The 17,665-nt window shown below is 36.6% G+C and overlaps 2 protein-coding genes across 8 annotated transcripts in view; one reads left to right on the top strand and one right to left on the bottom strand.

Annotated features, from left to right (window-relative positions):
- Positions 1 to 2,430, bottom strand: part of CSPP1 (centrosome and spindle pole associated protein 1) — a 60,386-nt gene extending 57,956 nt beyond the window's left edge. For 3 of the 7 annotated variants that reach the window (XR_011558723.1, XR_011558724.1, XM_070747878.1), the window contains exon 1: positions 1,931 to 2,031. The gene's annotated coding sequence lies outside the window, so the exon portion shown is untranslated. Of the gene's footprint in view, positions 1 to 1,930 lie in introns of all 7 variants that reach the window. The other 4 variants (XM_070747879.1, XM_070747881.1, XM_070747877.1 and 1 more) reach the window with 4 other exon arrangements.
- Positions 2,431 to 4,073: 1,643 nt separating this feature from the next.
- On the top strand, positions 4,074 to 16,457 carry COPS5 (COP9 signalosome subunit 5). The gene is made up of 8 exons (XM_070747876.1): positions 4,074 to 4,360; positions 7,144 to 7,378; positions 8,596 to 8,724; positions 9,141 to 9,206; positions 12,725 to 12,810; positions 13,595 to 13,706; positions 14,276 to 14,424; positions 16,096 to 16,457. Exons 1-8 carry the CDS (start codon positions 4,209 to 4,211, stop codon positions 16,178 to 16,180), a joined length of 1,014 nt encoding a protein of 337 aa, XP_070603977.1. The 5' UTR covers positions 4,074 to 4,208; the 3' UTR covers positions 16,181 to 16,457.
- Positions 16,458 to 17,665: the final 1,208 nt, after the last annotated feature.

The raw sequence follows: 17,665 nt of genomic DNA, 5'->3' as shown, positions 1-17,665 counted from the left end.
TGCATTTTGTTTTTCATTTGCATTAACTTGTATTTTTTTTACACCTGATTGGGTTTCATTCATTCTGATGGCATCTTATGGTAAAACCTTTATTTATTTTTATTTTATTTATTTCTCAAATATGTATAGGATAGTAGTAGTTTCTATAAACATAAATAAAATGTAATAATAAAAAAGGACAGTAGGACAGGGACCGTAGGCACAGTGGTGCGCTTATGCAAGCCCCTTGGGGAGAAGTCGACTGTAGACAGTCTAAAGTTAACGTTTTTGGGGTTTGAAGAAGAAACCACAGAGTTAGGTAGTGCATTCCAGGCATTGAACATTCTATTGCTGAAGTCGTATTTTCTGCAGTCCAGTCTCGAGGGATTTACATTTAGTTTGAATCTATCACATGCTCATTCATTGCTGCAGTTGAAGGTCAAGTAGTCATTAACAGGAAGGACATTTTGGTATATGATTACTTGTAAATTGTCTAATCCCAGTATTGCAATCTGATGGAATTAAGTATTTTGTTGCGAGCAGAGCAGTGAAGGACTCTTCTTGTGAAATATTACTGGACTCTCTCAATTGTATTAAAGTCTGATATGCAATGCGGTTCGAGACAGGTGAGCTGCATTCCAGAATTGGTGTAACAAAAGTTTTTCAGTTTTAAAACAAATGTTTTATAGTTTTATATTTTTAAAAAAATATAAATATTTTATATATTATATATATCATATATTATATACTGCTCAAAAAAATAAAGGGAACACTCAAATAACATATCCTAGATCTGAATGAATGAAATAGTCTCATTGAATACTTTGTTCTGTACAAAGTTGAATGTGCACAATAGCACGTGAAATTGATTGTCAATCAGTGTTGCTTCCTAAGTGGACAGTTTGATTTCACAGAAGTTTGAGTTATATTGTGTTGCTTAAGTTATTTTTTTGAGAAGTGTATATTATACACAAAATTATTATTTACAAAAGGAAGCATTAAGCTCCTCCCATAATTGAGTATACCAGGGTGATTCGACAGAAAAAACATATAGCACTTCCCTGGCACAAAGCTGAAGGGATTAGATAGGGTAGCCCAGATGTTCATTCTCTGCCTTACAAGGCAAAGGCTGCTAGTTCCAATCCCAATGAGGGCATGGCTAGCCGATGAAGCCACAACAAGGACAAAATAGATCTATCCTAGTCTCCCTTAATTTTCAAATTCAACAAAAACATATTATATGTGTGTGTGTAACATATATAAAATATTTTATATTTTATACAACATGTTTTATAAAAAATGTTTTATAATTATAAAACAAGCACTTTATAAAATATTTTCTAGGTTCCTGATGTATGTAAATCGCTAGGATAGGATCCCAGCAACAAAAGAGCGGCGCTAACCAGCTAGCCAGAAGCTACGGATCTCCGAAATATCTTTTAAATCCCGAGAAAACGACCCCAGAAAGAAAACTCGCAGTTGAGATAGAAGCGCCAGGAGACGAGCCGTTTGAAGTTTTCCGCGAGCCCTGTCGCTTTAAGAAGCCCGGGCGGCGTTGTTATGGCAACCGAAGTACAACAAAACCCGCGGCCTGCGAGGAGCTCTGGCGAAAGCCGACCACGCAAGCGCCTCCATAAGCGCCCAACTTTCTGAGGCGAATTTAAAAAAAAGACCGTTCGACGGCCACCCCCGGCCACCCCAACCCTTCTGTGGCAGCCTTCTCCAGACCCCTTGAGAGATACGCAAGGGAGCTCCCTCCCCCCCTGCCGGGCCCCCCTTGCTTGCCGCTTCGGGTCCATTTTTAACGCTTCCCCGCGGGGGGGAGGAGGGAGAGGAACGAAGCAACGAGCTTTATCGGCGCGCGCTTGTAAACGGACTAGTTCCAGTCTGCCCGAGCCTCTTTGGGGTCACAGCAACAAGTCCTTCAGAACAGTCCTTGGCCGAAGCTCACCTCGTCTGCGGCTCGCTCCGGAAAGGCCCAGGACGCCAGCGGGTGGTCCAAGCAGCGGCTCCCGCCGATATTTCTCAGTCTCAACCGAAGCTTTTCACAGCGCTCCGCCTTTCTCGGGGCGGAACCTAAAAGGCGGGGAGCCCGGAGCGGGAGGAGGGGAATAGGCTGCGTACCAACGGGCGCCCTCTACTGCCTGGAGTTCAAAGGGGCATTCGGATTTGTGAGAGAAGCTGTTTGGTCCCGCGCTGCGTTGTATGAAAATGATAGGTCTTTTTGGGGTCGCCTTGAATCCGTTTTGCAGCTGTCGGGCGCTCTGGGCAAGCTCAGAAACACCCTTGCCAACAGGCATAGCAGACGTTGCAACGCTTTTTTCCCCTTCTATCATCGAATTAGTCCTGACTTCTGGCGGCTGCCTGGATGAATCCCTGCAATTTTCTTGGCAAAACTGGTTTAGCATTGCGTGATCAACTATAATAAACTGGCTCTTTTTAGGCTAGATCAAAGAGAGGGGGGGAACCCCAGAGTTTTTTCTAGAGTGACACATTTATTTATTTATTTTTGACTTGACTTGACTTGACTTGTATGGTCCCCCTCTCCAGGCTCACAACATATCAATAAAAACAAAATACAATAACAAAAATTAGCTGCAACGTTAATGTGCCCTATGAGAGTGAACTGCAAACGTGCACTATAGATTTTGATCAGGGAGCTGAGCTCTTTCAAGGTTGTAACCAGCTGGTATGAAGAAATATGTTGATTTCATTCACAGATATAAATAAAAGTAAACAAGTTTCTTGATCAGCAGCTGAAAACCATGTGTAGGAGCGTCCAGTTGTTGTTTCTTTTACCTTAAAACAAATGTGTAAATACAACAAACACTAACTAATTGTGGGGATGGGACAGCCGTGAAAGCCTAAATCAAAATATGACAATCTTCAAGTCCAACTCTGTTTTTCTAATCTATTCACATTTGGACAGCACCAAATAAGGGAAGTTTGTTGTCTCGTTTAGCTATCAATGTATCTAAAATGCATAACAATTACCAAATTACATTTGCCCCAGCTTTTCAATTACATAAACTTTTAACAGCCTGTATGCACGTATCCTTTATTCACAGAGATGCAGTCATCATCCATTCCAGTTCCATATACAATAGAGCAGAGGTCTTCAAACTTGGCAACTTTAAGACTTGTGGACTTCAACTCCCAGAAGTCTTAAAGTTGCCAAGTTTGAGGACCCCTGCAATAAAGGCTGCCAGCAGCACACAGAGATCTCTTTAGATCTGTGTTTCTCGAACTCGGCACTTTGCCAATATGCATCAGAATTGGCATGCTGGTCAGGGAGTTCTGGGAATCGAAATCCATACATATTAAAATAGCTGAGATTCAGAAATCCCCAAATCCAACCCCCAAAAAACTTTAATCTTAGATTGTCTACAGTCCCCATTTCTTAGAGGTTTGTAAGAGGTGTGCATAAGTGCGCCACTGTGCCTACACTCCCTGTCCTACTGTCCTCTTTTATTACTTTTTACTTTTTAATATTTATTTATTTATTTTGTGTAACAGGTATAGGATTGTAGTTTGTATAAGCATAATATAAGTAATAAGCAATGATAAAAGTATAGAATAGAATAGAATAGAATAGAATAGAATAGAATAGATTTTTATGGGCCAAGTGTGATTGGACACACAAGGAATTTGTCTTGGTGCATATGCTCTCAGCGTACATAAAAGAAAAAGATACATTTGTCAAGAAGCATGTGGTACAACACTTAATGATTGCCATAGGGGTCAAATAAGCAATGAAGACACAATCAATATTAATAAAAATCTTAGGATACAAGCAACAAGTTACAGTCATACAGGCCTAAGTGGGAGGAAAAGGATGAGAAAAACTAGTAGAAATAGAAGTAAAAACTAGTAGAAATAGAAGACAATAGGACATGTTATGTTTATACAAGCTACTATTATCCTATACTTTTGACTGATAAACAAACAAACAACAAACAAACAGTCCTGGATAGCCTTGGCCCCCACCCCCGACATGTGACGCGCGGAATAAACCCAAGGATAGGCCAACCCAGCTTTTGGGAGGCTAATCCCACCGCTTGCCAGTAGGGGGCGAGCTGGAACTTCGCGGAGCGGCCGGAACCATTAGCAAGGAACGACTGCTCTCCCCTGACTTCCGGTTTGCGCTATCCGACAGCGGACCGGGAGGTTCCTCCTCCTGCCACAGGGAAGCAGAGCCTGCTTTGGCTCGGCCTGACCGAGCCGGTGAAATGGCGACTGCCGGCCCTTCGGGGAGCGGGATGGCCCAGAAGACTTGGGAGCTGGCTAACAACATGCAGGAGGCGCAGAGCATCGACGAGATATACAAGTATGACCGCAAGCAGCAGCAGGAGATCCTGGCGGCCAAGCCATGGACCAAGGAGTAAGTGGGTGTCTGGGCGACAGGGAAAACCGCCGTCGCCTCTGCGTTCCTCGTTCTTGGTTCAGAGAGTTCTGCCGGCTGCCGAGGTCGCTGCCGGTCCCACGGCCGATGCAGCAGCAATGGGGTGCACTTGCCCCAGGGGTAGCCTGATTGCAAGCCGGATCTGGAGAAGACGGGGAGATACAAAGACAACTAGTCTAAGGAGAAATTGCATTCCTCAGGGCAAGTGACCAGCTAGATAATAGAGGTGAAGGATTTAAATTATGAACAGAGATGGATTTTGCAGATCCTAGGGAGGTAGAAATAATGGGATTTGGCACTCATCTTAACAAAAAAGGAGAAAATGACATCCGAGATGAAACCAAGGAAAGTGAAGATGGAATTAAATTGGTTGAAGATAGCCATGCTTTTATTATTATTATTATTATTATTATTATTATTATTATTATTATTATTATTATTATATTATCTCGATTGAATTTGCAAGTAAATCCACCAGTCTATATTAATATTTTGTTTTGCCAAATTTTCTTTGCTTTTTAATTTGCCTAATGGGTCTAAAATTTCCTTATATTTAACTTTCTTAGTCTTATCAATTGTGTTAGGGTATATTAACGCCTCCATTGTTGACAGCCAGTTTGGTATTTTTATTTAATTTCTTTCCAAGTTTTTAATAATGAGTTTCTAATCAAGTGACTGTTAAAAAAAATTGTGTTTTATTCTCAGTATCCCACAGGTAGGTGTGCCAGCCTCTCTCAAGATCGTGTCCTTCCAATTGCAATATACATTTGTTATCAAGGTTTATCCATTCTCTTATCCCTACTAAGGAGGCTGCCCACTGTATTTTAACAATATATAGTCAACCGTGTAGTTGAGTCTTTGTCGTCTTGTCTGTAATCATGATTCAAACATTTCTTGCCAAACTATTTTTTTTGCCATGATTCCACACCATTGTCTTTTGCCCAGTTATAAAGTATTGTTTTCGTCCTTTATTATTATTTATTCAATTTTTTTCATGCCGCTTTTCTCCTTAGACACTGGGTGGCTTACAACATGTTAGCAATACCACTTTATAACAGAGCCAGCATATTGTCCCCACAATCCGGGTCCTGATTTTACCCACCTCAGAAGGATGGAAGGCTGAGTCAACCTTGATCCAGTGATGAGATTTGAACCGCTGACCTGCAGATTTAGCAGACAGCTTTAGTGGCCTGCAGTACTGCACTCTACCCACTACGCCACCTTTAGCCAACAGTAACCTACAACTGTTTTAGAATATAGAAAATGTGATGCGCTTTGTTGATAATTCTGTCTACAGAACATGAGATGATCCACAGGGAGAAGCTCTTTCAAAGTTACAAACCTCCAGAGTCTACTATTTCTCGTTAGCATGATTCTTTCTCAAATAGCCATGAATGCTGAATTAGCCCAAGAGCATAGCATTGAAGCCATTTGCTACATTCATATACTGTAAATGCCTCTATTGAACTCAAAAATAATGAAAATAAAAAATACTGCAACATATTAGATATAAATTAATTAAATTAAAATATTTCACTTTACCAGTTGACATTCATTGGAACACTAATATTGGTCATTATGATTTTTTTGCCCAAGCATCACATCTCCACTGACCCTGTTCAGAGTAGTACCATACCACCTGTCATAGAGTTCAATGCTTCACTCATTTTTTTAAAAAATTATATGAGCAGTTAAGGGCTTCCAGAATATGTTCAAAGCAATCTGGCCAGTGGTAACTCCCTACTTTTGTTGGGAGAGCCATAGTGTTGTGCTCAATAATCCTATGGTCATTGAGCAAGGTTTTGGTGTTTTTCGCAGTGTGGGCAGGTGCAAAGTCCTGCTGGAAAATTGAAGTCAGCATCCCCATAAAGCTCGCCTGCAGAAGGAAGCATGAAGTACTCCAAAATGTCTGCTTTGACCCTGGACTTAATGAAGTATAGTGGACCAACACCAGCAGATGACATGACTCCCCAAATCAACAAAGACTTGGAAACTTCACACTATACTTCAAGCATCTTGCTGTGTGTGTCTCTCCATTCTGCCTCCGTACTCTGGGTCCTTGGTTTCCAAATGAGATGCAAAGGTTTACACAGGGGAGTCATTGTGCTTGATTGTGGATTACTATGCATGATTGGCCAGAAAACTCACCTGACCTGAACCCCATAAAGAATCTATGGGTCATTGCCAAGAAAAAGATGACAGACATGAGACTGGACAATGCAGAAGAGCTGAATGCCGCTATTGAAGCATCCTGGTCTTCCATAATACCTCAGCAGTGCCACAGGCTGATAGTTCAATGCCATGCCGAATTGAGGCAGTAATGGCTGCAAAAGGGTCCTAAACCAAGTACTGAGTACATATGTCTGCTTATAGTTTTCAGAGATCCGATATTGTTCTATGTACAATCCTTGTTTTGTTGATCGCGTGTAATATTCTAATTTTCTGAGATGGTGATTTGGGGTTTTCATGAGCTGTACCACATAATAATAATAATTATTATTATTATTATTATTATTATTATTATTATTAATTATATTTGTATGCCGCCCCTCTCCGCACTCATCTCAATTATGACAAATCACAGCTTGAACTATCTTGCATGTAATCAGGCTCTCTCATATAATATGTTTCACCTTTTAGGTTGCATTACTGAAATAAATGAACTTTTGCATGATATTCTAATTTTTTTAGTTTCACCTGTATTTTCCCTATTTTCCTTTCTATAATAATTCAGTTGTATTATCCTTGCCTTTTCCTTGCAGCCACCATTATTTCAAGTACTGCAAGATATCTGCGTTGGCTCTTCTGAAGATGGTCATGCATGCTAGATCAGGAGGCAACTTGGAAGTGATGGGCTTAATGCTTGGAAAAGTAGATGGTGAAACCATGATCATAATGGACAGTTTTGCTTTACCAGTGGAAGGCACTGAAACCAGAGTGAATGCTCAGGCTGCTGCATATGAATACATGGCTGCATACATTGAAAACGCAAAGCAGGTAAAAGAAGAAGATAAGCTTCTATTTTAGCAAAGTAGCTAAAGTTAACCTTAATTCAGTTGTGGATCTGGAGATGATAATCTCTAAATTGAGTATGCTTTGCTCTTTTTAAAAAAAATAAATTTTATTGATTTTTATAATATAAAAGAATACACACAACGCAAAATAGTGTACAGTGAATTGTGCTCCCGCCACCCAACAACAATCATTCGGTCCCTCCACTAGATGAGGGTGTACTATTTTATAATTTTTTTAAAACCAGGAACATCAACGTTTACAAAGTGTAGAGTGATTCAGTTTGTTCTTTATGGCTCAGTCTCAAATTCTACTAGCCATAAAACCTCTGACCCTGTGTCCCATCTTCCCATCAGTTTTTCCACTTTATTTTCATCGATCGTATTCATTTTAATTCCCAGAATTTCAAACTGAATGTATTCCAACATTTACCGATACCAGTTTTGTATTGTCCATTTTGTTGCATCCTTCCAACCTAAAACTATTACCGCTTGGGCACTTTCTATAGCTGCTTCTTTAATTTCTCTGAAATCGCCCATATCCCTCCTCGTTATTAGTACTGCCATCTCCTTTGTAATCACCCATTTTATAATCAACATCCTATTAATCTCATCTTGCATCTCTTTCCAAAATTTCTGTACTACCGGATACTCCCAAAACATATGCATAAACAACCCTCTCTCGTAACATCCATGCCAACAGAGTGCCTTAGCAATCTTAGAAATACGTGCACATTGTACAGGTGTATAATACCACTTATGTAATCTGAGTATGCTTTGCTCTTGAACTTAAATGAGATGCACTTGATTTTACGCTGATTATTTTTTGCTATGGTCATTAAGCAAATCCCAGGTTGTTAAACCAATAATGCAGTAATTAAGTGAGTCTGCCTCCCCCCACTGACTTCGCTTGTCAGGAACCCTTTGGCAAGGTTTCAGATCACTGCGCCCCAAAGACATTGTGACAATCATATGAGGATTGGTCACGTTTTTCAGTGTGGTCATCAATTTGAATGGTTATTACTCGATGGTTAAGTTGAGGGCTGCCTGTATATTCACAATATCTTATAGTGATTCTGAATATTCTTTGTAAATAAAATCTGCAGTTTGCTAACAATCTCCCAAAATGGAGTGGTTGTATTAATTAATTATCTTTTGAATTAATGTGCTTTCTTACCTCTTCCCTTTTGTGGTTTTGGTTAGGTTGGTCGTCTAGAAAATGCAATAGGCTGGTATCACAGCCATCCTGGCTATGGTTGTTGGCTTTCAGGAATTGATGTCAGTACACAGATGCTTAATCAACAATTTCAAGAACCCTTTGTAGCTGTGGTTGTGAGTACATGTATAATATTAGAATCTGTGCGCTAAACACTAAAATACATCTGAGAGACAATTTTTGCAGCATTGTGTGAACAGGGTGGGGTTTTTTTTTGCTACTTGCTAGATTTTTATGTGCTCATCTGAATGTTACTTTAAAAATTAAGAGGAGCCTTTCAAGTTAAATTAGTATAAGAACTAGAAACTTCAAACTGATTATATGCAGTTTAGCACAGCATTTTAAAAATTACTGAAGCTGGAAGTATATGTCTATTTGTATGTACTTTAAGCCAGGCTTTAGAGTCCATATATACATACCATACATGTATTCACATGCCAGTTTTAGCAGGAGAATACATTTTATGTAGGAATAATATTTAACTGCTTTTTAGGAATGTATTGTATAAGTTAATTCTAAATACATTTTACAGATTGATCCAACAAGGACAATATCTGCAGGAAAAGTAAATCTTGGAGCTTTTAGGACATATCCTAAGGTAACAACACTATAACTAAAGTTATATAAGCTAGAGGTATAACAAGCAGAAAGAGGGAGATTATGATCCCGCTATATAGAATGCTGGTGAGACCACATTTGGAGTACTATGTTCAGTTCTGGAGACCTCACCTACAAAAAGATATTGACAAAATTGAACGGGTCCAAAGACGGGCTACAAGAATGGTGGAAGGTCTTAAGCATAAAACGTATCAGGAAAGACTTAATGAACTCAATCTGTATAGTCTGGAGGACAGAAGGAAAAGGGGGGGACATGATCCAAACATTTAAATATATTAACCCTGCTGTTCTGTTCGGGTCGTATGTGACCCGAAGCCAAGTTTGAGTCCCTGTAAAAAATTTTCCCTGCATATCTGAAACTTGAAATTTCATGCTGGTTCATCATTTCAGGGGTTCTCTCTATGAGAATTTTTTTGGGGGGGTGGGGGGCTTAGTTTTTGCTGGGCAAAAAAAGTTACAAATCTTATGTTCCTGGGTCACCCTGACCCGGACCGAAAACTCTTCATTTGCAGTGCTTATGTTTGGTCTTTTTGAAAGCTTTTTTCACTTGGAAAGTAGTCTGAACATTTCTGCACACAATGATATGAAAATTGAAATGAAAAAAGTAAATCTTATTGGTTTATTTTGCGGATATAATGCACGCCCCCCCCCCCCCCCCCGTTTTTGTGAAATAATTTTCAATTTATGGATAGTTTTGCTTGCAAAATGCATTCTATTTTACTAAAGTTGGTGTGGGATTGGTAGCTTGAACATTTCTGAATATAAGAAAAATATAAAGGAACTGAAAAAAATGATTCTTATTGGTTTTTTAACATCAGAAATAAGGCCTCCCCCCCCCCCCTTGGCTGCTTGCAACCATTTTCACTTTTTATTTTTTTATGCTCCAAATCCGAAATATTCTTTAAAATCTTAGGCATTCATTTACTCAATTTAACAATGCTGATCATCAAAAAATATTTTTGGGGTGGTGGCTAATTGTTTTCTGGGCAAAAAAAAATCATAACTTTGAATCTGTTTCTGTTCGTATGTGACCGGACCAAAAATATTTTTTTTAGGTACTTGAATTTGATCTTTTTGAAAACTTTTTCAACTGGAAAACTAGTTTGAACATTTATGAACATAATGATATGAAAATTGAACTGGAAAAATTGAGACTTATATTTTTATTTTGATCAAAAAGCCCCTCCCCCCATCCTTTTTTAATTTCGTGTCAATTTCTATTTTTTAAGGCTACAAATCCCTAAGGAATTTTCCCCCAAAAGGTTTGATATACTAAATTGAACATTTCTGAATATAAGAAAAATATAAATGAACTGAAAAAAATGGTTCTTATTGGTTTATTTTTGCCACAAAAGGGCCACCCTCCCTCGGCCTTGCTGTTTGCCATTATTGTCACTGTTTATACATATTTGTCTAGAAATATTTGGAATATCCTTTTGAAAATCAACCACATTGTAGCCAGAGAACTAATTTTATGAAACAAATCCATTTTACTAAAAAAAAGTATGTAAGTTTGAAATTAACAGCATAATTTTTATATAAATTGAAGTAATTGAGGCATACTTTATGTGCAAAATAAACCAATATGCATCAATTTTTCCAGTTCAATTTTCATATCATTATGTTCAGAAATGTTCAAGCTACCAATCCCACACCAACTTTAGTAAAATAGAATGTATTTTGCTAGCAAAACTATCCATAAAGTGAAGACTATTTTAAAAAAACGGGGGGGCGTGCATTTCATCAACAAAATAAACCAATATGCATCAATTTTTCCAGTTCAATTTTCATATCATTATGTTCAGAAATGTTCAAGCTACCAATCCCATACCAACTTTAGTAAAATAGAATGCATTTTGCAAGCAAAACTATCCATAAATTGAAAAAAATTTCACAAAAACAGGGGGGGCGTGCATTATATCCGCAAAATAAACCAATAAGATTTACTTTTTTCATTTCAATTTTCATATCATTGTGTGCAGAAATGTTCAGACTACTTTCCAAGTGAAAAAAGCTTTCAAAAAGACCAAACATAAGCACTGCAAATGAAGAGTTTTCGGTCCGGGTCAGGGTGACCCGGGAACATAAGATTTGTTACTTTTCTTAAACAGAACAGCAGGGTTTTTAAAGGGTTAAATAAGGTCCAGGAGGGAAGTGTTTTTAATAGGAAAGTGAACACAAAAACAAGGGGACACAATCTGAAGTTAGTTGGGGGAAAGATCAAAAGCAACATGAGAAAATATTATTTTACTGAAATAGTAGATCCTTGGAACAAACTTCCACCAGACGTGGTAGATAAATCCACAGTAACTGAATTTAAACATGCCTGGGATAAACACATATCCATCCTAAGATAAAATACAGAAAATAGTATAAGGGCAGACTAGATGGACCAGGAGGTCTTTTTCTGCCGTCAGACTTCTATGTTTCTATAACATGAAATTGGAATTAACTAAACAAATGAAGTTTTGCTTGGATGTAGTCCATAAGAAGACATTGTGATTATTTATATTCTCATACTTCCAAAAATATAGCATTATATTGCAGAGAGAGGTAATTACACAGAATAAAATGAGCCGAGGTGATGCAATGGGTAGAGTGCAGTACTGCAGGCCACTAAAGCTGACTGCTAGATCTGCAAATCACCAGTTCAAATCTCATCACTGGCTCAAGGTTGACTAAACCTTCCATCCTTCCGAGGTGGATAAAATGAGGACCTGGATTGTAGAGGGCAACATGCTGGCTCTGTTAAAAAGTGCTATTGCTAACATGTTGTAAGCCACCCTGAGTCTAAGGAGAAGGGCTGCATAATTTTTTTTAAATAAATAAATACTGTATTTCCATTACAAAGAATATTTTCATAGGATAATCTGTGATCCCTGTACTTGTCAGTGTTATATGAAAAGTGAGACAATGATAGCTGAAAGTGACCATTCATTATTCTTGTCTTTTTCTGTTGAGGTTGTCTAGTCTGATTTAGGAAATTCATCTCTGTATCAAAAGTCTTTTAAAATTTACACAGTGAAAACAAATATGTCTTCCTTAGAGAAAGGACAGATTGAACAAGATGATAGAAAATTGATCTTATGAATTTAGGATTTCCTTTGTTAAAAGTATGTTTCTTTAGCCTTTTCAGAGCCACATGGTTTCTGCACTTGAGGGAAAACACTCTAGACAATGAAATACATACAAGGGCTAATGCAGAAGTCACAAATTACTTACAGAAGCACTTCTTTGTTGAGGACACTTGCAAGAACTGGGGATTATAGCAGAATTTCCATACAAAATATAATGTGTCACTTACACTTTTACCAGAAAAAAGTAGAGTTAAAATTTCTATGTGTGCATCAGGGTATTTTAATTATATCATTCAGGTTGCTACCTGAAAATTTATAAACCTCCAGATGAAATAGAAACTGAACAAAAATTAATAGAAAAATTAATTGATAAGAAGTTGCTATATTTCCATTCCTTGTATTAGTATGTTTTATTTTTCAGGGATATAAACCTCCTGATGAAGGCCCTTCTGAATATCAAACTATCCCACTTAATAAAATAGAAGATTTTGGAGTGCACTGTAAACAGTAAGATGTTATCTTTCAATAAAGCAGCTTTGGAATGTTTTCCAATTTGGAAAGAAAAATACAGCTACTTGAAATTATCCAAATCATAAAAATATGTTATAGGTGTGCATTGCTTTGTATTTGCTTTGGAACAAAAAGATAACAGATATGCATAATCAATATGGCTTTCAATGAAGCTCTTTTAAATAGGCAAATCTGATTTACTGAGGTATAGTAGCAAATTTGACCCAAACAGTTTTGATGAAAAATCATTCAGTATCTTCCTCAATGACGATTTTGCTCACGATTCCTATGTATCAAGCAAATTAACTTGTTACCATCCCACCCTCCCCTTTTTTCTGTAATTATAATTGAGTAACTCTGCACATGTACATACACTATTAATCTAGATTTGAATCCACTTTAATATCATTCTTCAGAAGATGTGTGTGTGAGAGAGAGAGAGATTTTGAATATAAGCCTAGTGAACAGAGCTTTGTGCAACCTAAAGTAAAAATTACAAAACAATAGGAAAAAAAGTTCTATTTCATTCTCTACTGTTTGATGGTACAAAATTTATTTGTATTCCCATAATACAGTATTCCAGACCCTAAAATAATTTTTGTCTACTTTCTTTCCTCAGTTTTACCTAACTTTCTAGAATCTCATAAAATTTTATTAATAACATATTTCTTGATCGTATTCTACTCAATTTTGTATATATAAAGGTATTTTTAAATATATTAAATTACCAGCCATTCATGTTCTGTATGTCTCTATATAAACATTGTTTTTAATGTAACAGGTATTATGCCTTAGAAGTATCCTATTTCAAATCCTCTTTGGATCGCAAGCTGCTTGAGTTGTTGTGGAATAAATATTGGGTGAACACTCTTAGTTCATCTAGTTTGCTTACTGTAAGTATTGTGGAACTTCTGAACATACAAAAGCAGATTACTAACAAACTTAATACATAGTCTTTGAAAGATTCATGTGTTTCTGTAAGCAGGAAGATAAAAGGTCAAAAGGAGGGGGTTTCATAAAATGGATTACAAAATATACTAAGGTTTGGGGTGTTGTAGCACATAGGTCATATATTTTTCAGTGTAACACTAAGAAGTATCAGTTATAGACACAGCTCTGGCAATCACTTTTGTATTGTACAACTTACTTCCTTTCTAACATGCTATATTGGTTAACTCAGCCCTCCATCCTTTCGAGGTGGGTGTAATGAGGACCCAAATTGCTGACTCTGTAAATTGCTTAGAAAGGTTAGTTTACTGTAAAGCAGTATATAAGTCTAAGTGCTATTGCTATATTTGTATTTATTTATTTAGAATTAAAAATCCTGTTTTGTCCATCTATGGTAGATACCATCTTGCCTTGCTTGGATATATTATAGGTTTTAAACTTCCTTAGCTTCTTTAGTATGGATTGTATAAAATAGCATCAAATTGTGTTCATGATAAGTCTTTTTCAAATGCAGAATGCTGATTATACAACAGGACAAGTATTTGACTTATCAGAAAAATTAGAGCAGTCAGAAGCTCAACTGGGACGAGGAAGCTTCATGCTGGGTTTAGAATCTCACGACAGAAAATCAGAGGACAAACTAGCCAAAGCAACAAGGGACAGGTAAAGTCATTTTCATTTGAGGTTTTGGATTAAGAATAAAATACTTATTGTTAATTGTATGAAGATTTCATTATTTGAATATTTAAGATACATTGATTATTTTTGTCAGCATTTAGAGCTGATAGAAAAACAGTCATATTTCTTTTTTCTTCCATATCAGCATAGGTAATGAAGCTGAATACTTTTAATTTTTATTAACCAAATGTATAAGCTGTCCATCCCCCTGTATAAGTGATGCTGGAGAGAAATGAAAAAATAATTTGTATGTATAATGAATGAAAGTATGCTTGTATATTGGAGAAATTGAGCCATTTTTCCAATTGACAGCAGTGTGTTTAATGAGCTTTTGAGTAGATAGCTGATTGTTAATCCAAAAGGGGAGCTAACTCACCTCAAAGCAGCCAGTGTATGTATTCCATCCAATCACATGGTTTTAAGAGAACTGCTGCTAGAATATGGACAGTACTATGCTAGATAAAGTAAGATTTTCATAACTTTTACTAGCCACATGTGTGTTCGCATTATCCATTTAAAAAACATGGATGACTAATGTATAGAATAAAATCCTGGCTTTATTTAGCTTAGTATTATACATGGTATAGCAGCAGCTTTTTAGAATTAAAATATGTTTTTCTTAGTCTTGACAGGAAAAGAAAGTAATTGAATCTGAAGTTTTTAAATTGCAGCACATATGCTTACCATAGTATATGAATTATATTACAGATCTTCTGTTGAATATAGAATGTGTAGAGAGTATAATGAGAAAAAACATTTGATATTTTAAGTAGTTTTTCACTAAACCATGTAACTTTCTAGGTCTTAGTTTGGCATTATATGTGAATCTGCCTGTATAATTTGCAAACCATAATTTGAGATATATAGTTACAGAGACTTAGCACAGTGTACCTAGGCAATGTATAATGTTTTGCAAATAATAGGAATGTTCCCCATTATTAATCATTCCAAATAACTCACAAAGGAAAATGACTGCAGAATATGATTGTGTTGATTACATGTACTCAAAAGTTTAATTACACAAGTTTGTTGAGACAATACTGTGTTAATGAATCTACATGAAATACTATATTATTATTATTATAAAGCATAGAAAGGAGTCTGCAGATTTTACTCTGCTAATTATTGAAAAATATAGGGACAGTGTTCAACTATATTGCAAGGCCATTGAGCTAGTGCTATTTAAAGTCATTTCTACGATCATGTTCCACGATCATGTGATGTTGCAGAAAGCTGTTACATTCCCACCAAAATGGTACTTATTTATCTACTTGCATTTGCATGCTTTCGAACTGCTAGGTTGGCAGGAGCTGGTGTGAGGACAGGCGGTCACCCTGTCATGAGGCACTCAGGCCTCAAATCTGGGTACCGGCTTTCCAGCCAACAAGCCCAGCATCTGAACAATTAAGCCACCACACTGCCCAATAGCATAGTACATAGAATGTTTTCTATATTGTAATTCAGGCCCATAATTTGTAGTCGTAGAATGTTGAGTTTATCTTTTAATTCCTTTTGATTATAAAATACTGTATTTATCTTTTCATAACTAATTTATAACATTGATGCAATTATGGATACTCCTAGGACATTTGACTAACTTGCAATATAATGACAGAAAGTTGCATTCAGCCATTTTTGTTTTTATTTTTCTTTAAGCTGCAAAACCACAATAGAAGCAATACATGGACTGATGTCTCAAGTTATTAAGGACAAGCTTTTTAATCAAATTAACATTGGCTGAAGAATATCATCGATACTTATATCCAAGTAGAGAAGACATGCCAATTTGGACTAATCTCAGAAGTGGAACTTGAGCCAAAAGGGATATTTTCAATTGATTTGTAGTACTTTAAATCATTCTTTCCCACTTCTTTGCCTAGTTTTAAGAACAAATTCAAAGTTTATTGTAGCTCTGTTCTTTGCCCTAACATTTTGTTGATTGCTTCAAAATAAATAAATAGGTTATAGAAGTTTAGAATTTATCTGTGACAGTCTACAATAAAGATCTCTTAAAACGACCAAGTGCTCTTTTCCTTTTCATGCTAAGGTTATGTGATTTTCATTCCTTGTAAATTTTGTGCTGAGCCAAAACCATTATTTTCCTGAACTATACCTACCCATCTACACAATCTCTCTCCTGCAGTGGAAATGCTTCTCTTTCAATGAATCCATGGCTTCATTCACAATTCTTTCTTAGTCGAATCTTTCTAATTTATACAGGTGGCAGCACATACTTGATTTTGGCTTATCTTGGAAATTAAACGATTGGTCCTGCTTTGTATTTGGAAAAGAGAAAAAAGTGTCTAAGAATTCTAGGGCTCTTAACTAGAATGAGAGGAAACTTCACGGATGCAATAACATTAATCAAATTCAAATTGAGAGCATCTTAATCCATGTACACAAAATATAGATATTAAATTTGTGAGTGTTTTAGTTGATTTTCCTTGTAAGCCTTATCCTAGACTAGAATTTGTAGCACAGCATTTGAATCCCATCCTTTGAAGAAATGTAGCACTTTGATCCTAATGCTGTAATAATTTCCATACTGATCAAGCTATCAGTGTATTTTTTTTACTTTAGCACACTATGAACTTCCATAAAATAATTTCAGAACCTAAAGCCATTGGTGCAGGATCATCTATCTTATAAAAACCCTTCCTAAAGATATGTTTAAAGGGAAAAATATCCTTGGGGTTAGAGCAATTAAAAACAGTCTTTTCTATAAGCTTTATTTTGTTTAATGAAAATGGGAAAAGTCATTTACTAATATAAACCTACTATACTGAGGATTCAGCAAAATGTGCTTGTCTTACTGACTGGTTAAAATCTGTTGTTTTATTAAATTACTGATCAGTATTACTTGAAAGTGTAATATTAAGTACAATTTGAAGCATCACATATAACTACAGTTTTACAGTATAGTACATTTTTCTAGACTGAAGTAATTCCTTTAAAATATATTGGATCCAACAGAACCTGTCTGCTCTACTCAATAACCCAACAGGACCTATCTGCTCTACTCAGGTCCATATAATAAGAATATAGAATATGAATAATAATCCTAAACATAGAATCTAGGAAGCTTAGCCCCTAAAAGTGAAACCCTTTGTGAGGACTAAAATTTGACGTGTGGGTGTGAGGGGGGTGTTCAAGACATTGCTGGGACTGAAGCATATTCATAAGTGGTAATTAACAGAAAATCAGTATTTTTTATTTATATCTGAAT

Source organism: Erythrolamprus reginae, chromosome 3, assembly GCF_031021105.1.
Source record: "Erythrolamprus reginae isolate rEryReg1 chromosome 3, rEryReg1.hap1, whole genome shotgun sequence".
Taxonomy (NCBI): Eukaryota; Metazoa; Chordata; class Lepidosauria; order Squamata; family Dipsadidae; genus Erythrolamprus; species Erythrolamprus reginae.
This window is presented reverse-complemented; position numbering and strand designations above follow the sequence as displayed.

Bases quoted from the DNA above. Each gene is read 5' to 3' on its own strand.
- COPS5 (XM_070747876.1), top strand. From the start codon at position 4,209: ATGGCGACTGCCGGCCCTTCGGGGAGCGGGATGGCCCAGAAGACTTGG. The intron at 9,207-12,724 runs GTAACAACACTA...TTTATTTTTCAG, and splicing joins CTTTTAGGACATATCCTAAG to GGATATAAACCTCCTGATGA. The intron at 12,811-13,594 runs GTAAGATGTTAT...TTAATGTAACAG, and splicing joins TTTGGAGTGCACTGTAAACA to GTATTATGCCTTAGAAGTAT.